Genomic DNA, 20,505 nt, shown 5'->3' on the forward strand with positions numbered 1-20,505 from the left:
AACCAGATTTATTATAAAATTCAATCGTTGCTAATATTATATCTAGAGTTTTGGACGTTATTGTGATTTATAAGCACTCATTTGTAATCGTAAATTAGTTTAAAAGGTTATTTTTCATAATATTGTAATAATAATCTATTTAAGTAAGAATTTATTATATGTTGTTTGTGGGTCATTCATGATCTGAGCATCTGGGAATCCCATGCTATATATATTGTTTTTCAAAGCTTAATTTGTTGATGTTGTTTCCGTGTTTGTGTTATAGGAGTAAAAGGAGTCTTTACTTTTCTTTATTATATTTTCATTTTTATATACGGATACAATACGGTCCAAACCTATGCAACATGGAAATAAGGATAATTGGCAACCATTTCTCATTCATGTGATCTTGATTTCCATCAACGCCTCTTCTATTTGCTCATCGACGGCCTTTAAATTTCATCCAAAAGTCTAATTAGTCAAGCTAAATCTTCCACTTCCTTGTTAATAATTTATCTTTGCCTGTATTGAAAAGATGATCTGATCTTAGCGTAAGAAGGTATTGTTATCCAATCAGAAAATAAGAAATAAATAAATTATCTATGCAGAGGAGGGTAAAAATGATGAGAAAAGGAGTCCTAAAATAGATGATTCTTGCTCCTAAAGAAATATATGAACAAGCAAAATAGGTGGGGGATTTAGTCACTTAGTTTATACATAACTAATATCTAAAAATAATTCAAAATATAAACATGCATGGCTCTAGCTGCTAGCTAGCTAGCTCATCATCAACCATTCAATTGCGAAGTGAGAACAGTGAACTCATCTTCGGCGCATGGAATGGTAAGACCACCCATTTGATGATCAAAACCGAACTCTTCTTCAGCTTGACTTAACAAGATTTGAAACAATGGATGCTTCAAGTAAGAAACTGGGATCACAAATCGCTTCCTTTCCTTCTCTTCCTCCCCGACATAAATTGCAAAATGGCCTTTCGGCACGTCTAGCCTTGTTGATCTCTTATGTGAGAGTTGATGATGATTCAGTGTAGACGTTCTTCGAATTTTATTTTTAACGTGAAGGAACATCTCCTTCAATCGACTGGTGCCCATGCTGATCTTGTTAATCCAGCAGTCAGGAAATGTTGGTAGGGTGAAAATCAAAATTAGCTCAGTGTAGTTTTTCAATGTTAGAGCTGTTTATTCTTCTCTAGTGACCTTTATAGGTTTGAGAGACATTAAAAAATGTAAAACAAAAAAATTAAATTAAATTAAATAGAGAAAAAATAATAATAATGTAGCAACTAGTACTTGGATGATTTTAAAATACCACGAGGATAACTTGGATATGTAGGGTCCATTGATAATATATATATATATATATATATATATATATATATATATATATATATATATATATATATATATATATATATATAGAGTATACAACCCACTGTTTTTTTAACACAAAAATCTTTTCATGGCCTTTGATATAATTTGGGCATGTTCTTGTTGTCAGTGTGGCTCAGCCGATTGGCTGCTCGATCCAAGAAATGATCAACAAATTAATGGTTTTCTTCATTCTCTTTCTGTGCATATTGTTGTTCATTACTGCGGCCATTCTTTTTCATACCATCTGGGATGCACATATGCTTATCCAAAATACTATTATTTTTAAATAAAAAAAATTTAAATAAACCCAACCGCTATTATTGCACTCGGTTTAGATTGATGGATCAATCTAGAATCTAGTCTAAATTATATTAAAAAATAATTTGAAAATTGATGTGGTATAATACGATCAAAACCTGAAGTCACCCCTAATCTGATAAATTCTATAAAAAAATTAATTTTTTAATATATTTGTCATTTTACTTTTTTTTAAAAATTAGATTAATTTGTCTCACTAGTAATCTGAGCTTTACCCAATAATTTTATACTTGAGCCACTCAAACTTGTAAAAAAAAAAAAAAAACCACATAGCTAATAAATTAAATATGCAGAATTGTCAGAGTGATGAGTCTCTCGATCCATGTGCTTATGAATGATTGCCTCAGAATACCGGCACAGACGTGCAACTTCAATTCGCTTCGTATCGGCATCGATTGAACAACCTCACCAGAGAGATATACTTCTTTATTTTAATTTCTTTTTTCCCGAAGTTATCTCAAGTGATTCATCACAATTCTTTGGTGACCTACGTGTAGAACTGCCATTGCATCATTGATAGGTAATCAAACTTTTTCGAGGGCGTATCTCAATGGAAATATCATTACCGAATATCAAGTGTTCTGCCTTCAACTCAGACTAATTCAGTGTATAGACCTCGAAGTTGTTGCCCAAACTGACGTTGCTTCCTGCATTATTATTTTGAGGTGGGATTTAAGTCGAGGAATAATTTTTTCACAAATATAAGTTATTGATGTAGTCCTAATTAAGAATTTAGTTTTAAAACATAAAAATTATGGAAAATACCTTAATTATTCAAAATTAATATTATATATATTTTATTATATGTCACCAGCCAAAACACTTAAGATATTAGATGTAAATCCAAAATATAATTTATATTTTTTAATATATATTTTAAGTGAAAATCATTTGAGTTAGAAATACGTATATATTTATTATTTTTTTGTGTTTTATTTTATTAAATGTTTATGAAATTTAATAGATATATAGATAATTTTTAACATGAAGATTGAAACCAATTATCTACTATAATAGAATTTAATTATAATGTTCGATCTAAATTTAATTAATAAATAAATTGAATTTACATATTTAAAAGAGATATAATTTAATTTAATTTATTTTCTATATTACCCTCATCATATTCATTTTATTTTTTTAAAGGTCTCTAAAGAAATATGAGTAGATAAGTATTTTAGAAAAGTTAATTTTAAAATTAGTTTTTTTTTTAGTATAGTAAATCAGAAGGTTAATATCTGATTTACCTTTATATTATTTTTAGAGATTAAATTACATTAAAAATGATTACAAACATTAAAATTTTCAATTGAATTCAATTAACAAGTATACTATAAAAGATCTTGAGATGTTGGCTCTACCAATAAATAAGTATGTTTCTTTATTCTAATATACACATGACATAATCATATTAATTACTTACATGAAGTTACTGAGAACCTAGTTACTTCAAGTTACTATAAAAAAGCTCAATTTCTTTCTCTTGTTTCCTAGCACTCGTATCAGGAATTTAAATTATCAGGATATAAACTACTCCACAGATTCCTGTACAAGACCTGAGGAAAAGCCTGTGAATCTCGTATGATCTTATCATAACACTATTCATTAGCCAATCTTTTTTGACAACTTGAAAATGTTGCCCTTGGCTTACCAGTGTACGGCCCCCTGTTTTATAAGCAATTTGATAGCCTTTAGCAAAGCCATGTGAGCCTTTGTTGCAATGGGTCCTCCTATAATACCCAAAATAGCAAAACAGCCAAAGAGCTGAACATGCACCCAGTTGAGTCTCCACTGGAAAAGTATGGCAGTTCACTCCTCAAAAAACCTATAAAATACAGACTCAAAACCAGCCTTCCAACTCCACAAGACCTGCACAACTTTCACCAAAAAAATCCATTTCATATCATTCTCTCGGATTCCTCACTCAAGCTTAAAATCAAACATGGGTATTCGTTTACCATCCATGATTAGCAGTGTCAAACATGTAATCAAAGGGAAGTCTCTTCATGGTAGAAATCAGCCTGATGTACCCAAAGGACATGTAGCTGTATATGTTGGAGAAATGCAAAAGAGGAGGTTTGTGGTGCCAATATCATACTTGAGCCATCCTTCATTTCAAGATTTGCTTAAACGAGCTGAGGAAGAGTTTGGCTTCAATCCTCCAATGGGAGGTCTTACGATTCCATGCAGAGAAGATGCCTTCATCAAGCTTGCCTCTAGATTGCAAGCCTCATCATGAATTCAAAAGGAAGAAGAGAGCAATCTTTTCCAATTTTGTCTTTGTTTATGTATTTATTTTTCTAGTAGAATAGTTGTATTGATTTATGTATAGAAGTATTTAAGGGATGTCTTCGCGATTCATCAATGAAAATCAAGATCCTAGCTCGATAATTCTCCATTTTTGTGAATTCTATTTTTTTATCTTAATTATTGTTAAAATTTACAGGGACGGCTCTTACTTAAGCAACACTTTAAGTCCTTGTCTGGAAAATAGTTTTATTTTTTAAATAAATTTTAGAAAAGTGAATTATTTTTTAATGTTTGATAATATTATGAAAAATAAATTGAAAAACACTTTTTAATATTTAGTTATGTCATGAAATATAAGTTAGAAAATAATTTATTAATTTTTTTTTATTTTTTTTCAAGTTTATTAAAAGAATGAGAAACAAATCTTATAAATTAAAAAGTTGAATGAAAATTAAAAAAAAATTAAAAAAAAATCTAATTTCATCAATTATCTCAAATAAAATACATAATAATTATCAAAATAATAAAGATTAAATTTGACATATAAAAAAGTTGAAAAATAGATGAAATTTTTTTTTAAATAATTACAAATTCATAAATTATTTTAAATAAAATAAATAACAATTATTTTATCTCCAAGCCTGAGGAAAGCCATATGAATATTTGAGGTATTTAGTTGTTGAGAAATAATATTGTTTTTGAGAATTGTATTATAAATATTTGATTGTTTCTTCATTATTTTTTATCTAATTATTTTTTTTATTTATTATATATGGATTTAAACTTTATTTGTACTAAAAATAATCTCTTAAGATTTTTTAATGATATCAAATTATAATGTAATAAAAAATCTTAAATAATCTTTTTTTTTTGTTATAGCGATCAATTTTTTTCCTACTAAATTTATCCTTTTTTATCATTTATTTTGCTTTGAATATTAATTTTATTACTTTTTTTTAATATATTCTCAATGATTAAAAACAAAAGAAAAAAGCCATGTGAATATTTGATGAAGGGGCCTACCATTAGCCAATCTTTTCTGAATATGTTGCCTTGACTTGGTGGTGTACGGCTGTTTCTTTTAATGCATTTCATATAGAATCATCAACCTTGAGCTAAGCCATGTGAACCCTTCTAGCCATGGGTCCTCCCTCTGAGAAAAGAAACAGCCGAATCTGCTGAGCATGCACTCCCATCGGCCATCGGCCTCTTTACTGGGAAAGTATTTGATGGGAAATTTGGTACCAAACTCAACACGCAAAATTTAGTCTGGCAAAACTTTGATGATTTATTAACTGCGAGCTCTTGAAAATACCACAAATTAAATAGAAATAGAAATAACCATTGATCTTGAATTTTATCATTTACACATTACCTAAATCAACAAACAGTCCTCATTTCGACTATTAACAAAAAAAAAATCTTAAACTGTACCTGATTCAAAAATACGACCAGTGCTCATATGCAAGTGTCTTGAGTTAACTTTACCCCTTAACTTCAAAAGGGATACTTGAATTCATTCTCTCCCATAGCATGAACATTTTCCTCACACTTATCTCAATCCCAAGAAAGTATAACTCCTAGCGTTTTCTTTACTATACGAACCATGAAAGAGACTCGTTTCAGGTAGCTATGATCATCCTATACACTCCATTCCCAGCCACTCGTCCAGTTTATTAATGTCTTTCCAATCAGGTGATATAAATTGTCACACTTTTCTCCTTTCATCAGGATTGTGTCATCATGTGTGACTTTCAGGATTCTTCATGCAGCAAATTAGCATCATCCAACTGACTCAATAATATTAGACTCGTCCTCTTTTTCAGTGAAAAATCTTGCTTGATGTCATCGAATTAATTTAATAGATAATATCGAATGCTTTTATCCTCTTTATTTTGACTCAGACATTGTTAGAGAGTATATATATCATTAAAATCGTAATATGAATAATATTCACAAAGTCATCCATGGCATTAAAGGGCTTTTAGTTCATTTCAATCATATTACAATTATGACTTGAGATTTCTGTTTAATGGTTTGGGTTTTAGACCTTGGAAAGAGTGGAAATGTAAAACTGAAGGCCGGTTACTTCCTATAAGACCGTTGGAACTAGACAAGTACAACGCATAGCAATGCATAAAACCCACTATCTTCAATATATAGCACAGAGGGATCTTCATGTGCTTAATTTCAAGGCAAGTTCAATTCCCAAGATTCATATTTTAACTCCTCCTTTCCTTGCGCTTTTTCATCATGACAGCATGGAACATTAAGCTATCGAATTGGCCTTACGTTGTTCAAGGCCAACTACCCATGTGTAGTCATGTGCTGTTCTTCGATATTCTTTAAACAAACCACAAATCTTTATGATCAAAAAGCGAATTGAAAACCAAGGGTTAAGTGTGAATATTTAGTAAGGTGCTTATATAAATGGCGCATGAAGAGGGAGATTTCCTTAATTTGTCAGCCAATCATTGCAGGTTCCAACTGAAAATCGTTGCCCTAAGTACAAAAATAGCAATATATATACATAGCATAGGATATACCTCGCCGGACCTTATCATTAGAGCTTCTACATGAAGAAATATATAGGATCCTTTAGATATGGAATTCACGTTATCCTAGCCTAAAACAAAATAATAAATAACTAAAAAGGTATATTTTTTGGTTTTGATAAGTATACTATATACGTACAAATGAAAAGGGAAATAAACTTGAGGGAACTCCAGGGATTTAGGAGTTACTCGTTAATTGGTTGTGTTTCCAGATTTGAGTGGTTAGAGACTGGAGAACTAGCCAGATTTTTTAGAGATATTTTGAAATAAAAAGCATTAATCACTCTCAAATTCAAATCAATTGGTTTAATTAAAGATCAAGTTCAAAGCGTAATTCAATTCTTTCTGCCTTACTCGATTACTATTAAAAAAAAAAAAAAAAACTTTTCACCTTCTCAACCGAGCTATCCAGTTTCAGGTGGCTGCCGCTGGTTTTTTTTGGATTGATAAAATGTTATGGCCCATGGATGGGGCCGGACCACCATATTGCGGAGGTGGATGAGGTTTATGGAGAGTGTTTCAGCCAATTTCTTGAGCAAAGCAGATGAATCGTTCGTTGAGTTGGGTCCCGTGGTAACTCAAGAACCTAGCTGCTTGTCAAGAAGGACGTAATCGCTTGAAGTTGCCCGGCCCATTTTTCATTTGTGTTCCCTCATCGCCATCGGTGCCTCGATCTGTCACTTCACCTTGGCCTCAATCATAGAGATATTTATATTGAGATGTCATCATTAGCATATTCAAGACCACTCGAAAAGGTGGGCGATTTCTGGACTTAAATAGTAGAGAGTCTAGAGACCATTGATGAGTGGCTCTTTGCCTTCGAGAATAAGAATCATAGTGGTATTAGATGCATGCACATAAATATACCAGTTTACAGCTGCCTGTTTTGAAGAATTAATAGTGAGTGACGCCAGGCTTGGACCAAGATGTGTGTCTCGATATTTAGGTCTCCAGGAATCAAGTGGTATCTGTGGATCAATAAGACAGAGAAACTCAAAAGAAGCTGTCGAGCTTATCCTTATTGAGCTTAAACCCATCAGCCAAGTGGTGTGTGAAGTGTCCCTTTTGGAAGAAATACATGCACCCATTTCTCATCTCTATAAATACAACTACTTCATTTGACCCTTCCAACTCCCAAGCTACTTCACTTCCAAATTCTCCCCTTCACTCCCAGAACCAATTCTATTCAAATCATACATTTCCTGACATGGGTATCCTTGGTTTTCCTTCTGTGGCTCATAATGCCAAGAAAATCCTCAAACATCAGTCTCTTCTTAGTAGAAATCACTCAAATCTTCCGAAAGGGCACGTTGCAGTGTACGTTGGAGAATTCCAAAAGAAGCGGTTTGTGGTCCCAATTTCATATATTAATCATCCTTCTTTCCTAGCCTTGCTTAATCGATCTGAGGAAGAATTTGGCTTCAATCATCCAATGGGTGGTCTTACAATTCCTTGCAAAGAAGATGCCTTCATTGATCTCACTTCTCGGCTACACGACTCGTGAACAAAACCAAGAATGAAACGAAGAAGTTCTCAACAATTTTGATAGGGCATTCTTTTCTTATTTAGTTCATTTTCTTGGACAGCAGAATCTTAATAGAAACTGGCTCCTGCATAGGTTTTTTTGTCTATCTAGTTTTTCGGTTTTGTTTTTGAAATGATGTACGTATTATTAATTGGTTTTTATATTTCTTATAATTTCTCTGGTTAAATAATAATAATTAAAAACATATATGAACCCTTGGCTTCTCAAAAATCTCTCAATGAATGACAGGCTAGATGTAGAGTTTCGTATTGCAGTAGCTAGTCAGGTGCTTCTTTGTCCCCGCAGTCACATGAGCATGCGAGTTGGAAGAAAGGCCAAGTCAACCAATCCCATCATCCTTTGAGAATGGAGATTCAGATTCCCCCCAGCAAGATGTCGTTTCAAAGAAATCTGTCCAGCTAAAACATGGAAGATGGAAACCTTTCCAGAGCTCACAAAAACAATCAAATTCCTAGTTTCTTACCTACATGTAAATGCTGGGTTCTAAGCTGAGCAAACTGTTGGTAGCATCATCCATTGCATAAATTATAGACACAAACATTAAATTTTCAAGGTAGATAGGAAAATGCATGGAGAAATGCAGACCAAGTTATGTTTGAGGTGGGTATATATGGCAGCATCGGTTGTTGCTGAATGCATTGGCAGGAAACTTGCAATTACATGACTAATGTAAGAAATTAAGACCATGGCAACTTCTAATTTCTGCACAAGATATATCAGTAAGATTGCAAATTCCTTGCGCATGTTCTGATTTTAGTTAAAATCTATGATAAAATAAGGCAGTGGATTTTCTTGCAACTTAGATTAATTTAAGCCCTTTCTCAGGTCTACTGCATCTAGGGCAGTTGTTTTGGACTTGTTAAATGGCTATGCGTTGCAATTGCGAACACCTGTAATAAACACTCAGGGCTCGGGGCTTTATGCCAGCTATCTTGTGATCAATTGTATGCCTTACCAACCTGCTAACTCCGCACAAATTTTATACCAGTGCTGTTAAAATTGTCCTCTGACGAGCCATGCAACTAAGGTCACTGTCTGCTCCCATCGGGACATATCAGTGCAACCAAAAGTCCAAAGTTAGAAGGCCAAGGAATCAACATGGTCCTGGTGTTGATTCTAGCTAGACATAGCATTCCCTGTTGTTCAACTTGTCCTGAATTAAGAAATGAGAGTGTGCTGATGCAGCACCAGAGAAATGGACAATAATTATGTCTCGATTCAAGACCCATAATCTTGAACATGAGGGCATCTAGCTGTAGCATGGATATTATAGCGACCACTGGTATAATCTCGGCAACCATTGAGCAATGTGCATGCCAATTATCTCATTCTATCCTGGCAGATAAATTTAGGCTCGGCCGCACAAGGCTAAACACAGCTGAGACGCCAAATCTCAAAATGTTAACCACATGATTAGTTGATTATGGCTATGTTGGGGCCATTTCGATGACTTTACAGACTTCAATGCCATACTGGCCAAACTGGAGAGGTTGGTTTATACTCCCTCCTCATTAAGGCCAAGTTTGATCAGTATGGCATTTAAGTCTTAACAAGAATTTCACAGCCCATTATTACGTACGGTTCGAATTTCAAAACCATTGAAAAAAATCCCCATAGATTGATTAACCTCGGTATGAATATCCCATGTTTGATAATAAAAAAATAATTTTAGTTAAAGATATCATAATTTGATGTACCCGGTCTGCCTCACCATGCATGTTGACCTAGAAGATATTATATTCAAAACTAATATCAAGAGGAAAAAATAAACAAAACATTATAATTTTAATAAAAAAAATATTTGATCCGATGGATTAAGGGTGTAACTAACAATCGGGTCTCGCAACTATAAAACATAGAAAGTTTATCCTAACATGGACAGAATTTCAGGTTAGGTAAAAATTAAGAAAACAACAAAAAAAACAAAGACGCGGAGCCGATTAGGCTGACTAGTCGACGTCTATCAAGGACGGGCCAACCAAAGTGTAATAAAGGACGGTGAGAGGCAAAGACTTGTAGGTGTTTGGTGGGTCTGCTATCTAACCTTTTATTTTAGAGGCTCCCTAACCGCCCCACGTGTCCTATCCACACAAAGGATTAGTGGTCACCGGCCACTCTCTTGGTTTAAGGGCCTGATTAGTTCTGTCTCCAAATGTGTTTAAGCCTACTGATTATGCTTAAGGGGATTTAGTTAACGTTAATTAGAAGAGACTTGTCATGTTCCTCGAACCCAAGTTTCTATTAAAAAAATTATTAAGTGAGATATATAGAGCTCAATTATGTTTGTTTTTTTATCAATTTAATCCCTAGCTTCTGTTTGTATATTCTAAAAAGAAATACGTCCTTATATTTTTTTTAAGTTCTTATATTTTAAAAAAATAAAATTAGTAATAAATTTTAATATTTTTAACAACTGCTAGCATCCTCCTACGTCCTACCTTTAAGTTTTCTTAATTCTTTCTTGGGCCGACGTCGTACACTAGAAAATGCTTCTTGAAAAGGAAGAGGAAACGTGCCGTATATGAGCCACACTCTCGCAAAGCAGAAAAGCCACTCAGATGATCCCATTCTCTCACATATTTAAAAGCTTAATGACCCAAGAAGCAGAGAAAGCAGCAAAGGGAGACTCACCTAGAGCAGACCTTCACTTTAGCTCGTGTGTGATTCACGAGATACACACACAAAAACAAAGCCGAAGAACTCACAGGAAAGGAAGAAGAGAAAGGAAAAGGGTTGAGAGAATTAATGGAGAAGAGTAAGGGTAGCAGTAGCGGTAGCACAAGCACAGAAAAGATAAAGACAAGTGGGGGAAATGGACAGGTTTTAGACGGTTCAGATATAATAGAGTTGGTTGGGAATGAAGAGGTGTTTAGCAGTTTTGTGGATCATAAGTTCCAAGAGCTGGATAGGGATAGAGATGGTAAGCTCTCTTTGAAAGAACTTGAACCTGCCGTTGCTGATATTGGCGCTGCCCTAGGCTTGCCTGCTCAGGGTTCATCTCCTGATTCTGATCATATCTACACCGAGGTTAGTAATATTTCTTCGCTCTCTTTACTTTGATTCCCTGTTTTCGTCCTTCCCCCCTCTCTTCAACGAGGTCTCGTTCTTTGAATATAGACACAAGTTAATCAATCATAGGTTTTATTGTTTTTTTCCTTTTTTTATTAATCAAATTAAGGACACAACTAATCCTAGCAGCCACAATCTAGCTGCATTAACATGGTTCAAGAATCAATCTAGATATACCCTCAAAAAAAAAAAAAAAAACATAAACGTTTTCACTGCGCTTTGAAAACCTAATTCTACCTTTGGTTTTATAGCCTTTTGCTGGCTATAAAATTAAGTTATTCATTAAATTTATTTTCTCTTTAAAAGATCTCAAATTTAAATTTATATATGTATATATAAATAAATATTCTAGAAATAATCAGAATTTTGTATTTTGCTAGCTTGTAGCCAATGTAGGAGATGGGTGTGTTACGTATGATTTGACTTTACACACCCCCTCATTACGTCCTAAGTTGTATTTTTAATTGCACTAGAACTCCTTTAACTTCAACAACAACCTAAAAATGTCTCATTGCTTTCATCATTCTTTCGTAAGTCTTAATTAAGTTAATTGCTCCAAAACTTTTTCCGGATTCGTTGTTTATAACATTGATGATCTAATAAACTTTCAGGTTTGAACAGCGAAATTACTAAATTCTCCATCTTTAGCTTCCCTCGAGAAACACCTAAACTGTTTTTCAGTTTAGTCGGTGTTGTGGGTTAGCTTTTCAGTTCTCCTTTAGTACTTTTCCCACTTGACTTCTATCATTCTCTTCCCTCTTCTTTTTATCATTACATGTTGGAGAGGAATCTGCAGACGAATGTTGTGCAAACTACATGAACATTTTTCCTTTCTTTAGTGTGTATTAGATTGATTTCTATGAGTAATAAAAAGATGATTAATTTGTTAGCTAAATGATTTCATAGTACTTCCAAACTTGAGGGTAATTAAGTAAAACAAAACTTATTAGGGTTGGTGCATGTAATATTATTAATTAGAAGTTAAAAAATTATATACAAGGAAATTTCTTTGCTTGATTGAAGGGGAAAAAAAACAGTTACTGTCAATTGGGGGAAAAAAATGATATTTATAGGGTGTGTTTGATATCTATTGTAGTGCAGAATAATTTTTACATGAAAATACTACAGAATAATTTTTTTAATTTTTTTATGTTTTACATTATTACATTAAAATTATTAAAAATTAAAAATATATTAATTTAATATTTATTCAAGATAAAATATATTTTTAAAAAACATTCAGAACCAGAAATTACTTTACTCCAACCAACGTCTTAGCTAATTGACGAATTTAGAAATACATATTTTATTTTATTTTGAGTTTTTTATATGTGACCTAGTATGATTTTTGTTTGTCGGCCTGCTTAGATTTAAAAAGGCAGTGCTTTAGTGTGGACATGACCAAAAATAGGAATGTATAACCAACTGCTCCTAGCATCGTAATTAATTTGTGGAACCAACAGCTCCATTGATGAAATCATGAATGTAGGCTCTATATCATAGTTTAACCTGTGATTGAGTGCATGATAAATGTGGGAGCAGTAAAACATCATCTCATGCCCACAAGAACATGTAGAATTGTCTAGCTAGGACCACCAACGCAATAAATTGTGATTTGTCTCTTTCTAAGAATCCAAAAGGGTTAGAGAAGTTAGGAGTAGGAAAAACTTGTAATAATGTTGCATCAAATATCATGCTTGCTACAGCAATTTCTTCTTAAAACTATAAAACTCTTGTAGTAATAATAATAATTATTATTAATTCATCTCTCTTTCTCTCTATCCATAGTTTTATCAAAAAAAAAAACATGCATGTTATTGTAGGTTCTAAATGAATTCACACATGGCAAGCAAGAGAGAGTGAGCAAGACTGAGTTCAAAGAAGTTCTATCAGATTTTCTTCTAGGCATGGCTTCTGGTTTGAAGCGAGACCCCATAGTGATCCTCCGTATTGATGGAGAAGACCTCTTAGAGTTCATCAATGGACCAGATTATGAAGCAGAAATGGTGCTCTTGTTTTCACAGTTAGAATCACCTGATGGATCACTCCATGACCACATTGTCAAAGTTTTGGAACAACTTACAGTAGATCAAGGGATGCCCCCGTCTTCAGATTCTTGGGTGAGTAATGGAATTTTATACATGAAATCAATTCAATGTTGTAACATTAGTTAATATGGGGTTTTAGAACAAATTGTGGAGTTATTTTCTCATGTTCGTAGGTAATGAGCAACATTGTGGAACCAGCTTTACAATCTTGTACTGGTCAAGATCATGACAAGCCGCTTTCTCAAGAGACATTCCTGGCGGAGTTCAGGAAAGTGGCAGAGAGTGTAGCTCAACATCTCAAAGAGCAGCCTGTGATTGTTGCACACTGTGAAAACACCTTTGATGGAAGTGGAATTAGGAGACTCTTATCCAACAAATTTGAATTAGACAAGGTTTGGATCTTACTACATAACCTCTCTTTTTTTCCATCAAACTAATCAGCATTAATAAGTTCATATTTTATTGAGAAAGATTATCATAATTACTATTTAAGTTCTACAATTCATTATGAGCTTGGCAGACACTAAACACAGCAACGGAGAATGCCCCAAAGGATCGCAATGGGAAAATATCTAACGAGTATTTGCGTGTGGCACTAGATGCGGTCGCTCCGTCAGCTGGCCTGCCTCCAATCGGTGCGATCCAAGAGGTAGCAAAAAGCCAGCCATTAATAATTCATAATTAAGCTTTGCTACTCTGGTCTGAAATAGGATTAAAATGTCAATTACTTTTGAACTTCAATGTTTCAGATGGACGAGGTTATAGGCGAAGTGTTTAAGATGATGAATGCAGATGATGGGAAACTGGTTAAAGAGGATGAGTTTAAGAAGATGTTGACTGAAATCATGGGAAGCATAATGTTGCAGTTAGAGAGCAACCCCGTCTCGATTTCTTCAAATTCTGTTGTCCATGAGCCCCTCGCTTCCTCCACTACACTTTTGCAGCCATCTTCCTAGTTACAAAAATCGAATCACAAAATCTAAGTTCTTGTTTTAAGCATATCGAGGAAAATATATATATTTATAATAATAAAAAAAAAAGTCGAATAAATGTTTGTTTAATTAGGGCTAAGCCGATCAGTAGTTCGGTTCTTGTGCTAGTCACTTAAGTGTGCAGATATAATAGAATAGAGAGTCAAGGCGTCGAGCAATATTTCAACGATAATCCTTCCCTACTTGGTGTTCTTTGTTCTTCCTTGATATACTAATCTATCTTGCTAATCCTTTATATTGGCTGTCTTGTCCATGATCTAGGATTTTGATTGTGTTGGCTGCAGGGTGTTATAGTCCAAGTCATATACAGTTTTAAGTGTAAATTTATGTTGATTTTAAGCAATCTAGTGGTTTATAACATGTCCACTGCAAACTGTAAATATATATATATAGCACTTAGAAGCCATGCAAGCAGTTAGTTCAGCCTGATCAATGATTTGTATGAGTTAAGGACGACGACTCTACATCTTGATATTGACGATCATATTATTACAACTCCATTCAGATACAGCACATAGACAGAATTTAATTTCCCAAACTGAACATAACCATCCTCTTCCATATCCTTGAGGTACTATTGAATATAGTTTTAGTCTATTCTATTGTGTGGGAAAGCTGAGGTGGAATTAGCTTTGTGTAGAGAGCAAATAACACACAAGCAATACCAGGCCCAACCCAGAATACCCAATGACCATCCCAAAGATGGCCCCCTCTAACAATTGCTGGCCCTAAACACCTTGCTGGGTTCAGCCCAGCCCCAGAATAGCCCTTCGTAGCCGTGACAGTGGTTGAAATGTAAACAAGAAAACCCAAGACTATTCCGATGATGATAAAAACATTAACTCGGCCTAAGGCCTTCGCTTGGCGTTGATCGAAGGCCATCCCCACTGAAGCAAAAAGAAACACAAACCCACAAATTATCTCCAGCCAAAGGGCCTGGCTTGTCTCTAGGCCGATCACAGTCTGCCCATCTGGCCCTGGAGCAACAACGGTGAGAGAACAGCCTCCAAGTGAAAAGGTTTGTTGAATTTCGCTGTTTACCACAGCTTTTAGTGCTAGTGCACCAAAAATGCCACCAACACATTGAGCCAAAACATAGATAATAGCTTTTGACAGAGAAACAAGGCCAGTTAGCAAGGCAGCGAAGGTTACAAGAGGATTAATGTGGCCACCAGAGATGGGAAAGGTAGCTAGTATGAGAATTGTGATAATGATGGCAGCAAGAACTGATAATATGAGGTTTGGTATTTTTGTCTCGATCTGAATAGTTGAAATAACGATGGTGTCCAATGTAAAAACAAGAACAGCTGTGCCTATGAGCTCTGCCACTGATGCTCTCCATACCTGAGCAGACACAACCCTTGCATGGTAAATAAATTTGCTGGCCTACAAACGTAACATGTTGCCTATACATATCAACAACAAAGTCTCGATGCCTACTTATGTTGTGCTTCTAAAATCAACAATAATACTATAATAGTGGCTGGTTTCAAGGTTGTGAACGACAATTTAAGTACTAGTTACCGTCAAAGAAACAAGGTCTTCCAAGCCCAATATCTCGCTCAATATAGTGGATTTTTGCTTCTTCATCCTCTTCTCGTTTTTAACTACCTCTGCCCTGCAAAATTATATGGACAAAAAAAAAGGCTTATAATTAATTATAGTTACTAGCAATAATACTTCATGATCTTATAAATTAGAAAGGAGAAAAGCATGATATGTCAAAATAATAATAATAACGTTTTGGCACTTACGTTGGTGTAGTGGCAAAACGTTGTATTTTGTTAGCCCTAAAGAGGTTTTCTTCATCGCCCTCTGTATATCCAGCCATCTTTTCCTTCTGTCTACAGCCAGAAACCTTGTTAATCAAGGCGACAAGGGATTTTAAATAATTTATTCTATCACTTGATTTCAAGTTTTATTTCAATTTGCTGTCGATTGGTTTGGTGTCATTCCAGATGACCAGTAATTAATTCTGATAAAGTCACAATTGCTTTCACCTTGTCACGTCTAAATATTTAAGATCCATTATGCCAGTACAACTTCCTAGCTAATCTTGAACTACAATATTATATCATATTAAACCACATTAATTTCCCAATTGGATTAATATTTGTTCATCTGATTTGTTAAAATTATATATTCACTTCTGTTTTGACCCACTACTCACAGTTCACAAGCGCGTATGTTGTATATATCTATACAGATCCAAGCATGATCGTGATCCCTCCAGTCTTGGGATATCATGATCTTGTTCTATATAATTATACTTCCAATAGACATGATTTCGCCCTTTGACGGAACAATTTGGAAATATTCCGATTCCATCACACTCATTTCCTTAATTTTTATTTTGACAAATCAGATAGCAATGACAATTATATAAACAGATATTATAATGTGTTAGATAAATGGGGTCCTGAAGCATCTGATTAAATCCAATTGTGTGAACGTGGTATGAATATTATAGGTCAAGGAAAAATGTTTTTAATTTCTTTTAATTTTCTTTAAGAAGTTGAATTAGAATAATGGATCTTAATGCAGATTTCACAACGAAATATATTAAAATATTACAGCTAGATATATGGAATTCACACACCAAATTAACAATTAATTAAGATTTTAACCATCATTAATGAACATGTTCTAAACTTTTAACTTTCACTCTCCATGTATTAAAATAGTACTTGCAATCAACTGAAAGAAGAAATTATTTAAAACCCGATTGCTGGCTTGTAGACTTTGATTAACCTGGTTTCTGGCTACATATTTAGAGTGCAAAAGAGGGAAGAATGGAAAGAGAAGAATAAGATGGGTGGATATATACACAAGAGCTTTTGAGGATGAAGAAAGCCTCGGTGGTAACAAAACCCAGCCTTATGCCACGACACCACTGTAAGTTCAGAACTTCATGATATCATGAATTGTAGAAACAGAAGAAATTAAGAAAGGATTTGAGCGTGGACGGTTTAAACCGGAAATCAAAAGTAAATCTCGAAGTCTTAACTTAATTGTAATTTTGATAATACTGTGCAGAATATTTTTTGAAAATGTTTTTTTAATTGAAAATAATATTTTTAATATATATTTTTGATACCATGATATTAAAATCATTAAAACATATCTAAAAATATTTATTTATATAAAAAATAGTTTCAAAAACATTTTAAAAATCAGGTTAGACTGCATCTTAGACTCACTTAGAAAAAAAGTAATCTTATGCATCACACTTCAGATTCCTAGCCATTTAATGATTGGATATCATAATCATGAAGCATAATTGCTTAATTATATATATATATATATATATATATATATATATATATAATTTTTATTATGGCCAAAATCGTTTTCACATTATTAAAACATTGTTTCCTAACTAATCCGGTTCAAATATCAATTCAATAAAAACTTGAAAAATACCTAAAAAATCTAAAAAATCTAGAAATATAGTTTTCAGGATAGATAATTAATTAATTAATTGGTCTTAATAATCTTATCCATTCTTCTCAGCTAAGGTAGTTGATAGCTTATAATTATTACTTGGTGAGCTAAAATTAATGACTTGTGCCTAGTATCTATAATTAAAAGGTTCTTTTTTATGGAAGTGAGGATTCTTTGATAATAAAATTAGTAACTTTATAGAGAGAGAAAGTGTAATGATATTTTAGAAAATAAACTCTAAAAATATATATAATAGAGAATGAAGAGATTATGAACCTTTGACTTGAAAGATTCATGGTGTATTTATAACTTATAAATCTTATCATTTTATAGAGAGGAGGGGTTAAAGTATAATTTTATTTTTATGATATGTTGAATTATATTATACTCAAAATAATATATATTAAATTAGTATAAATAATAAGATACTTGCATAGAAACGTGGAAAAATATAAGGCAAGTATTGGGTTAAAACTTATTAAAGGTGAAAAATTAATCTATATATGTTGCCTGAACTCAAATATATTAGGTTTGGAATGCGCTCTCAAGCTTGAATTCACGAAAATACCAGGGTGCACCCCCAGCTTGCTCAGCTTGCTCAGCTTGCTCAGCTTGCTGGGCATGTCATGCCCTCAATAGGTGTGCACCCAATTAGACGTATGGACTTGGATTTCTTGTCCTAGCTTATGTTTTCTGGGGGAGCTGGTCTCGTGCTACAATACCCGAATCCACCTTCTTTGGATCCCCTATTGTGTATATTGGGATCAAGCTGAGTACAATGAGTATTTTTAAGATGATTTATTTCGAGAGAATTTTTTAGGTTTGTTTTGAAAGGATTTTGAGGGTATATTTTATTTCAACCTATCAAATACAATGCATCTTCGAGCGAGCGAAAAACCAATTCTTTCGAAGGGTTTTTTATTTTTTAATGAAAACTCACTTTGACGTTACCATATTTCCGAATGAAGAGTCCAAAATACTTCTTCCATTGTTTTGAAGGAAGGTTTATATATATATATATATATATATATATATATATATATAAAGGGAAAGATTCCAAAAATGTCATGTCAGGTTCCAAATTCAACCAGCACGTGGGATCATAATGAGAATATTGAAACATAATATATGATTTAATATCGTAATTATAACATTTATGCTTTCTTAGATATAATCCTAACATTTTTGCTTGCTTAGATCATTTTCCACCATGACATGGTATTCCACTGGCAAATTGAGCAAAGGTGGTATAAATATCTGTTGTGGGTTGATTAAGAAAAAAATTGTAAGCATGCGGTTGTTTTAAAGTGTTTTTTTAATAATAAGTTTTTTTTATTATGAACAAAAAATTTGATATATATATATATATAATAAAATATTTCAAGAATTAAATACATTAATAAATATTAAAAAAAATTGTTAACTAAATTAGAAAGCTATTTTTTTTTAATTACATGGTAACAATTTTTTTTATGAACAAAGCAATAGTTTAATTCCATTAAAATAAAATAATTTGTCAAGATAATTCCTCATTTTTTTATTAATATTTTTAACTTTAACTAATTTTTTTACTGTGTTATTTATTTAATAAAAAATTAAACCATGTTAAAAAAAGTTTGCAATTTCAAGCTTTTAAGTGTTTATTTTTATGGCTCAACCGTTCTTCTAAAAAAATAATTTTTTTGTTTTAAATAATTTTTTATTATATTTTTTTAATTATTTTGATATACTGATATTAAAAATAAATTTTAAATAATAATAAAAATATTATTTTAATATATTTCAAAATAAAAAATACTTTAAAAAAAAATCATTGTTAAATGCTAATCACTACCTAAGATCCTCGGCAACCATGCTTTTCTTTCAATTCGATTTCAGTTTTCCCGATTCTATTGTATAGAAGCTTTATTTATTTATTTTATAATCATCGTAGAAGCCTTTTTCATTATATACTACCACTCTTTGATACTTTCATTTCCTTGTATTTTTAAATAAAAAAAAAAAACCTTGTATGCAAAATTTTGTTTACCCTTTGGTTATCATTTTCCTATGAAGAACTATGTGTGTCCCTATTGCCCATGATCAAAATCCTTCAGGCCTTTAGCAATTTTTCAATTACAGCCTTCAATAATTTTTCAATTACACACTGGAATTTTTATCTAAGTTGGTCCATCTTTAAGTTTAAAAATGACTTCATCTACCATTCCAGCAGACGACAAGTGAGCATAACAAGAAGAAATATATAGCTATAATTAATGAGGATATATTGTCGACCTGCTCCATATGAATAACGTCGTGCTAAAGAAAAATTAAATCTAAAAATTTTGCATGAGGGAAAAACCCTACAAAGTGCAAGTAGATCAAGTTTATTTCAAGGGCAATGATGAATATCGATTGATGAAGAAATAAGATTATACCTCTAATGAAAAGAATTCATGGGCAACAACGTCGACATGACAAAAATACTGTCTTTTCCCTGACTTGAATTTTCCAGCTGAAATCTTGAGTGTTTCGTTATTGAATCCATGGAAATGAACCAAATCCACGCCTTAATTCTACATCATGAAAAGGGAAGAAAGCTCTCATTATTTAATCAGAAAAAAATATGCAAGATGTAGGTATATTTCCAGAACGTTCAAAATGATGAGGAAAGTCCCAAATGAATCTTAAAAGTAGTATTTTGGCTTTCTGTTGAAGAGAAAAGTTTACGTTTAAATGAAATATCGAGGTTACTCTTTTCTGATTTAGGTTACTGATATTGAACAAGCTGATGCGACCTTGGTTAGCCTTTTCTATAGGAATATCGAAGCGAGACATGTAATTAATTAGTTGGGAGAGGCCTAATGAAGATGGATCAGACTGAATTCTGATAATTCAAGTCATGGCTCACCTGGGAAAGTTGTTGCTAGAGGT

At 32.9% G+C, this 20,505-nt stretch overlaps 4 protein-coding genes across 6 annotated transcripts; 3 read left to right on the forward strand and 1 right to left on the reverse strand.

Annotated features, from left to right (window-relative positions):
- The first annotated feature begins 3,459 nt into the window (after positions 1-3,459).
- Positions 3,460-4,079, forward strand: LOC133679737 (auxin-responsive protein SAUR21-like). The gene has a single exon (XM_062102424.1). The coding sequence runs from the start codon at positions 3,631-3,633 to the stop codon at positions 3,925-3,927; it is 297 nt and encodes a 98-aa protein (XP_061958408.1). The 5' UTR covers positions 3,460-3,630; the 3' UTR covers positions 3,928-4,079.
- Positions 4,080-7,399: 3,320 nt separating this feature from the next.
- On the forward strand, positions 7,400-8,191 carry LOC133679147 (auxin-responsive protein SAUR23-like). Its single transcript, XM_062101651.1, has one exon. It carries the CDS (start codon positions 7,572-7,574, stop codon positions 7,995-7,997), a length of 426 nt encoding a protein of 141 aa, XP_061957635.1. The 5' UTR covers positions 7,400-7,571; the 3' UTR covers positions 7,998-8,191.
- Positions 8,192-10,534: 2,343 nt separating this feature from the next.
- Positions 10,535-14,508, forward strand: LOC133679560 (uncharacterized). 3 transcript variants are annotated; one of them, XM_062102192.1, is made up of 6 exons: positions 10,928-11,066; positions 11,720-11,829; positions 12,932-13,228; positions 13,330-13,548; positions 13,677-13,805; positions 13,906-14,508. In XM_062102192.1, exons 3-6 carry the CDS (start codon positions 13,016-13,018, stop codon positions 14,110-14,112), a joined length of 768 nt encoding a protein of 255 aa, XP_061958176.1. In that variant the 5' UTR covers positions 10,928-11,066; positions 11,720-11,829; positions 12,932-13,015; the 3' UTR covers positions 14,113-14,508. The 3 variants fall into 3 exon arrangements, with proteins under 3 accessions (XP_061958175.1, XP_061958176.1, XP_061958177.1); XM_062102193.1 differs by having other exon boundaries at positions 11,720-11,806; XM_062102191.1 differs by lacking the exon at positions 11,720-11,829 and having other exon boundaries at positions 10,535-11,066.
- A 136-nt stretch (positions 14,509-14,644) lies between these two features.
- LOC133679561 (uncharacterized) lies at positions 14,645-15,979 on the reverse strand. Its single transcript, XM_062102194.1, has 3 exons — positions 15,903-15,979; positions 15,673-15,766; positions 14,645-15,492 (listed from the first exon to the last, which is right to left on the reverse strand). The coding sequence occupies exons 1-3, from the start codon at positions 15,977-15,979 to the stop codon at positions 14,743-14,745; spliced, it is 921 nt and encodes a 306-aa protein (XP_061958178.1). The 3' UTR covers positions 14,645-14,742.
- Positions 15,980-20,505: the final 4,526 nt, after the last annotated feature.

This window comes from Populus nigra, chromosome 19 (genome assembly GCF_951802175.1).
Source record: "Populus nigra chromosome 19, ddPopNigr1.1, whole genome shotgun sequence".
In the NCBI taxonomy this organism is placed as follows: Eukaryota; Viridiplantae; Streptophyta; class Magnoliopsida; order Malpighiales; family Salicaceae; genus Populus; species Populus nigra.

Excerpts from the sequence above, each read along its gene's own strand:
- LOC133679737 (XM_062102424.1), top strand. The coding sequence starts at position 3,631 with ATGGGTATTCGTTTACCATCCATGATTAGCAGTGTCAAACATGTAATC.
- LOC133679147 (XM_062101651.1), top strand. The coding sequence starts at position 7,572 with ATGCACCCATTTCTCATCTCTATAAATACAACTACTTCATTTGACCCT.
- LOC133679560 (XM_062102191.1), top strand. The coding sequence starts at position 10,785 with ATGGAGAAGAGTAAGGGTAGCAGTAGCGGTAGCACAAGCACAGAAAAG. Across the intron at positions 13,549-13,676 it reads ACAAATTTGAATTAGACAAG|ACACTAAACACAGCAACGGA; the intron begins GTTTGGATCTTA and ends TGAGCTTGGCAG. Across the intron at positions 13,806-13,905 it reads CAATCGGTGCGATCCAAGAG|ATGGACGAGGTTATAGGCGA; the intron begins GTAGCAAAAAGC and ends TCAATGTTTCAG.
- LOC133679561 (XM_062102194.1), bottom strand. The coding sequence starts at position 15,979 with ATGGCTGGATATACAGAGGGCGATGAAGAAAACCTCTTTAGGGCTAAC. Across the intron at positions 15,767-15,902 it reads CGTTTTGCCACTACACCAAC|GGCAGAGGTAGTTAAAAACG; the intron begins GTAAGTGCCAAA and ends ATAATTTTGCAG. Across the intron at positions 15,493-15,672 it reads AAGACCTTGTTTCTTTGACG|GTATGGAGAGCATCAGTGGC; the intron begins GTAACTAGTACT and ends GTGTCTGCTCAG.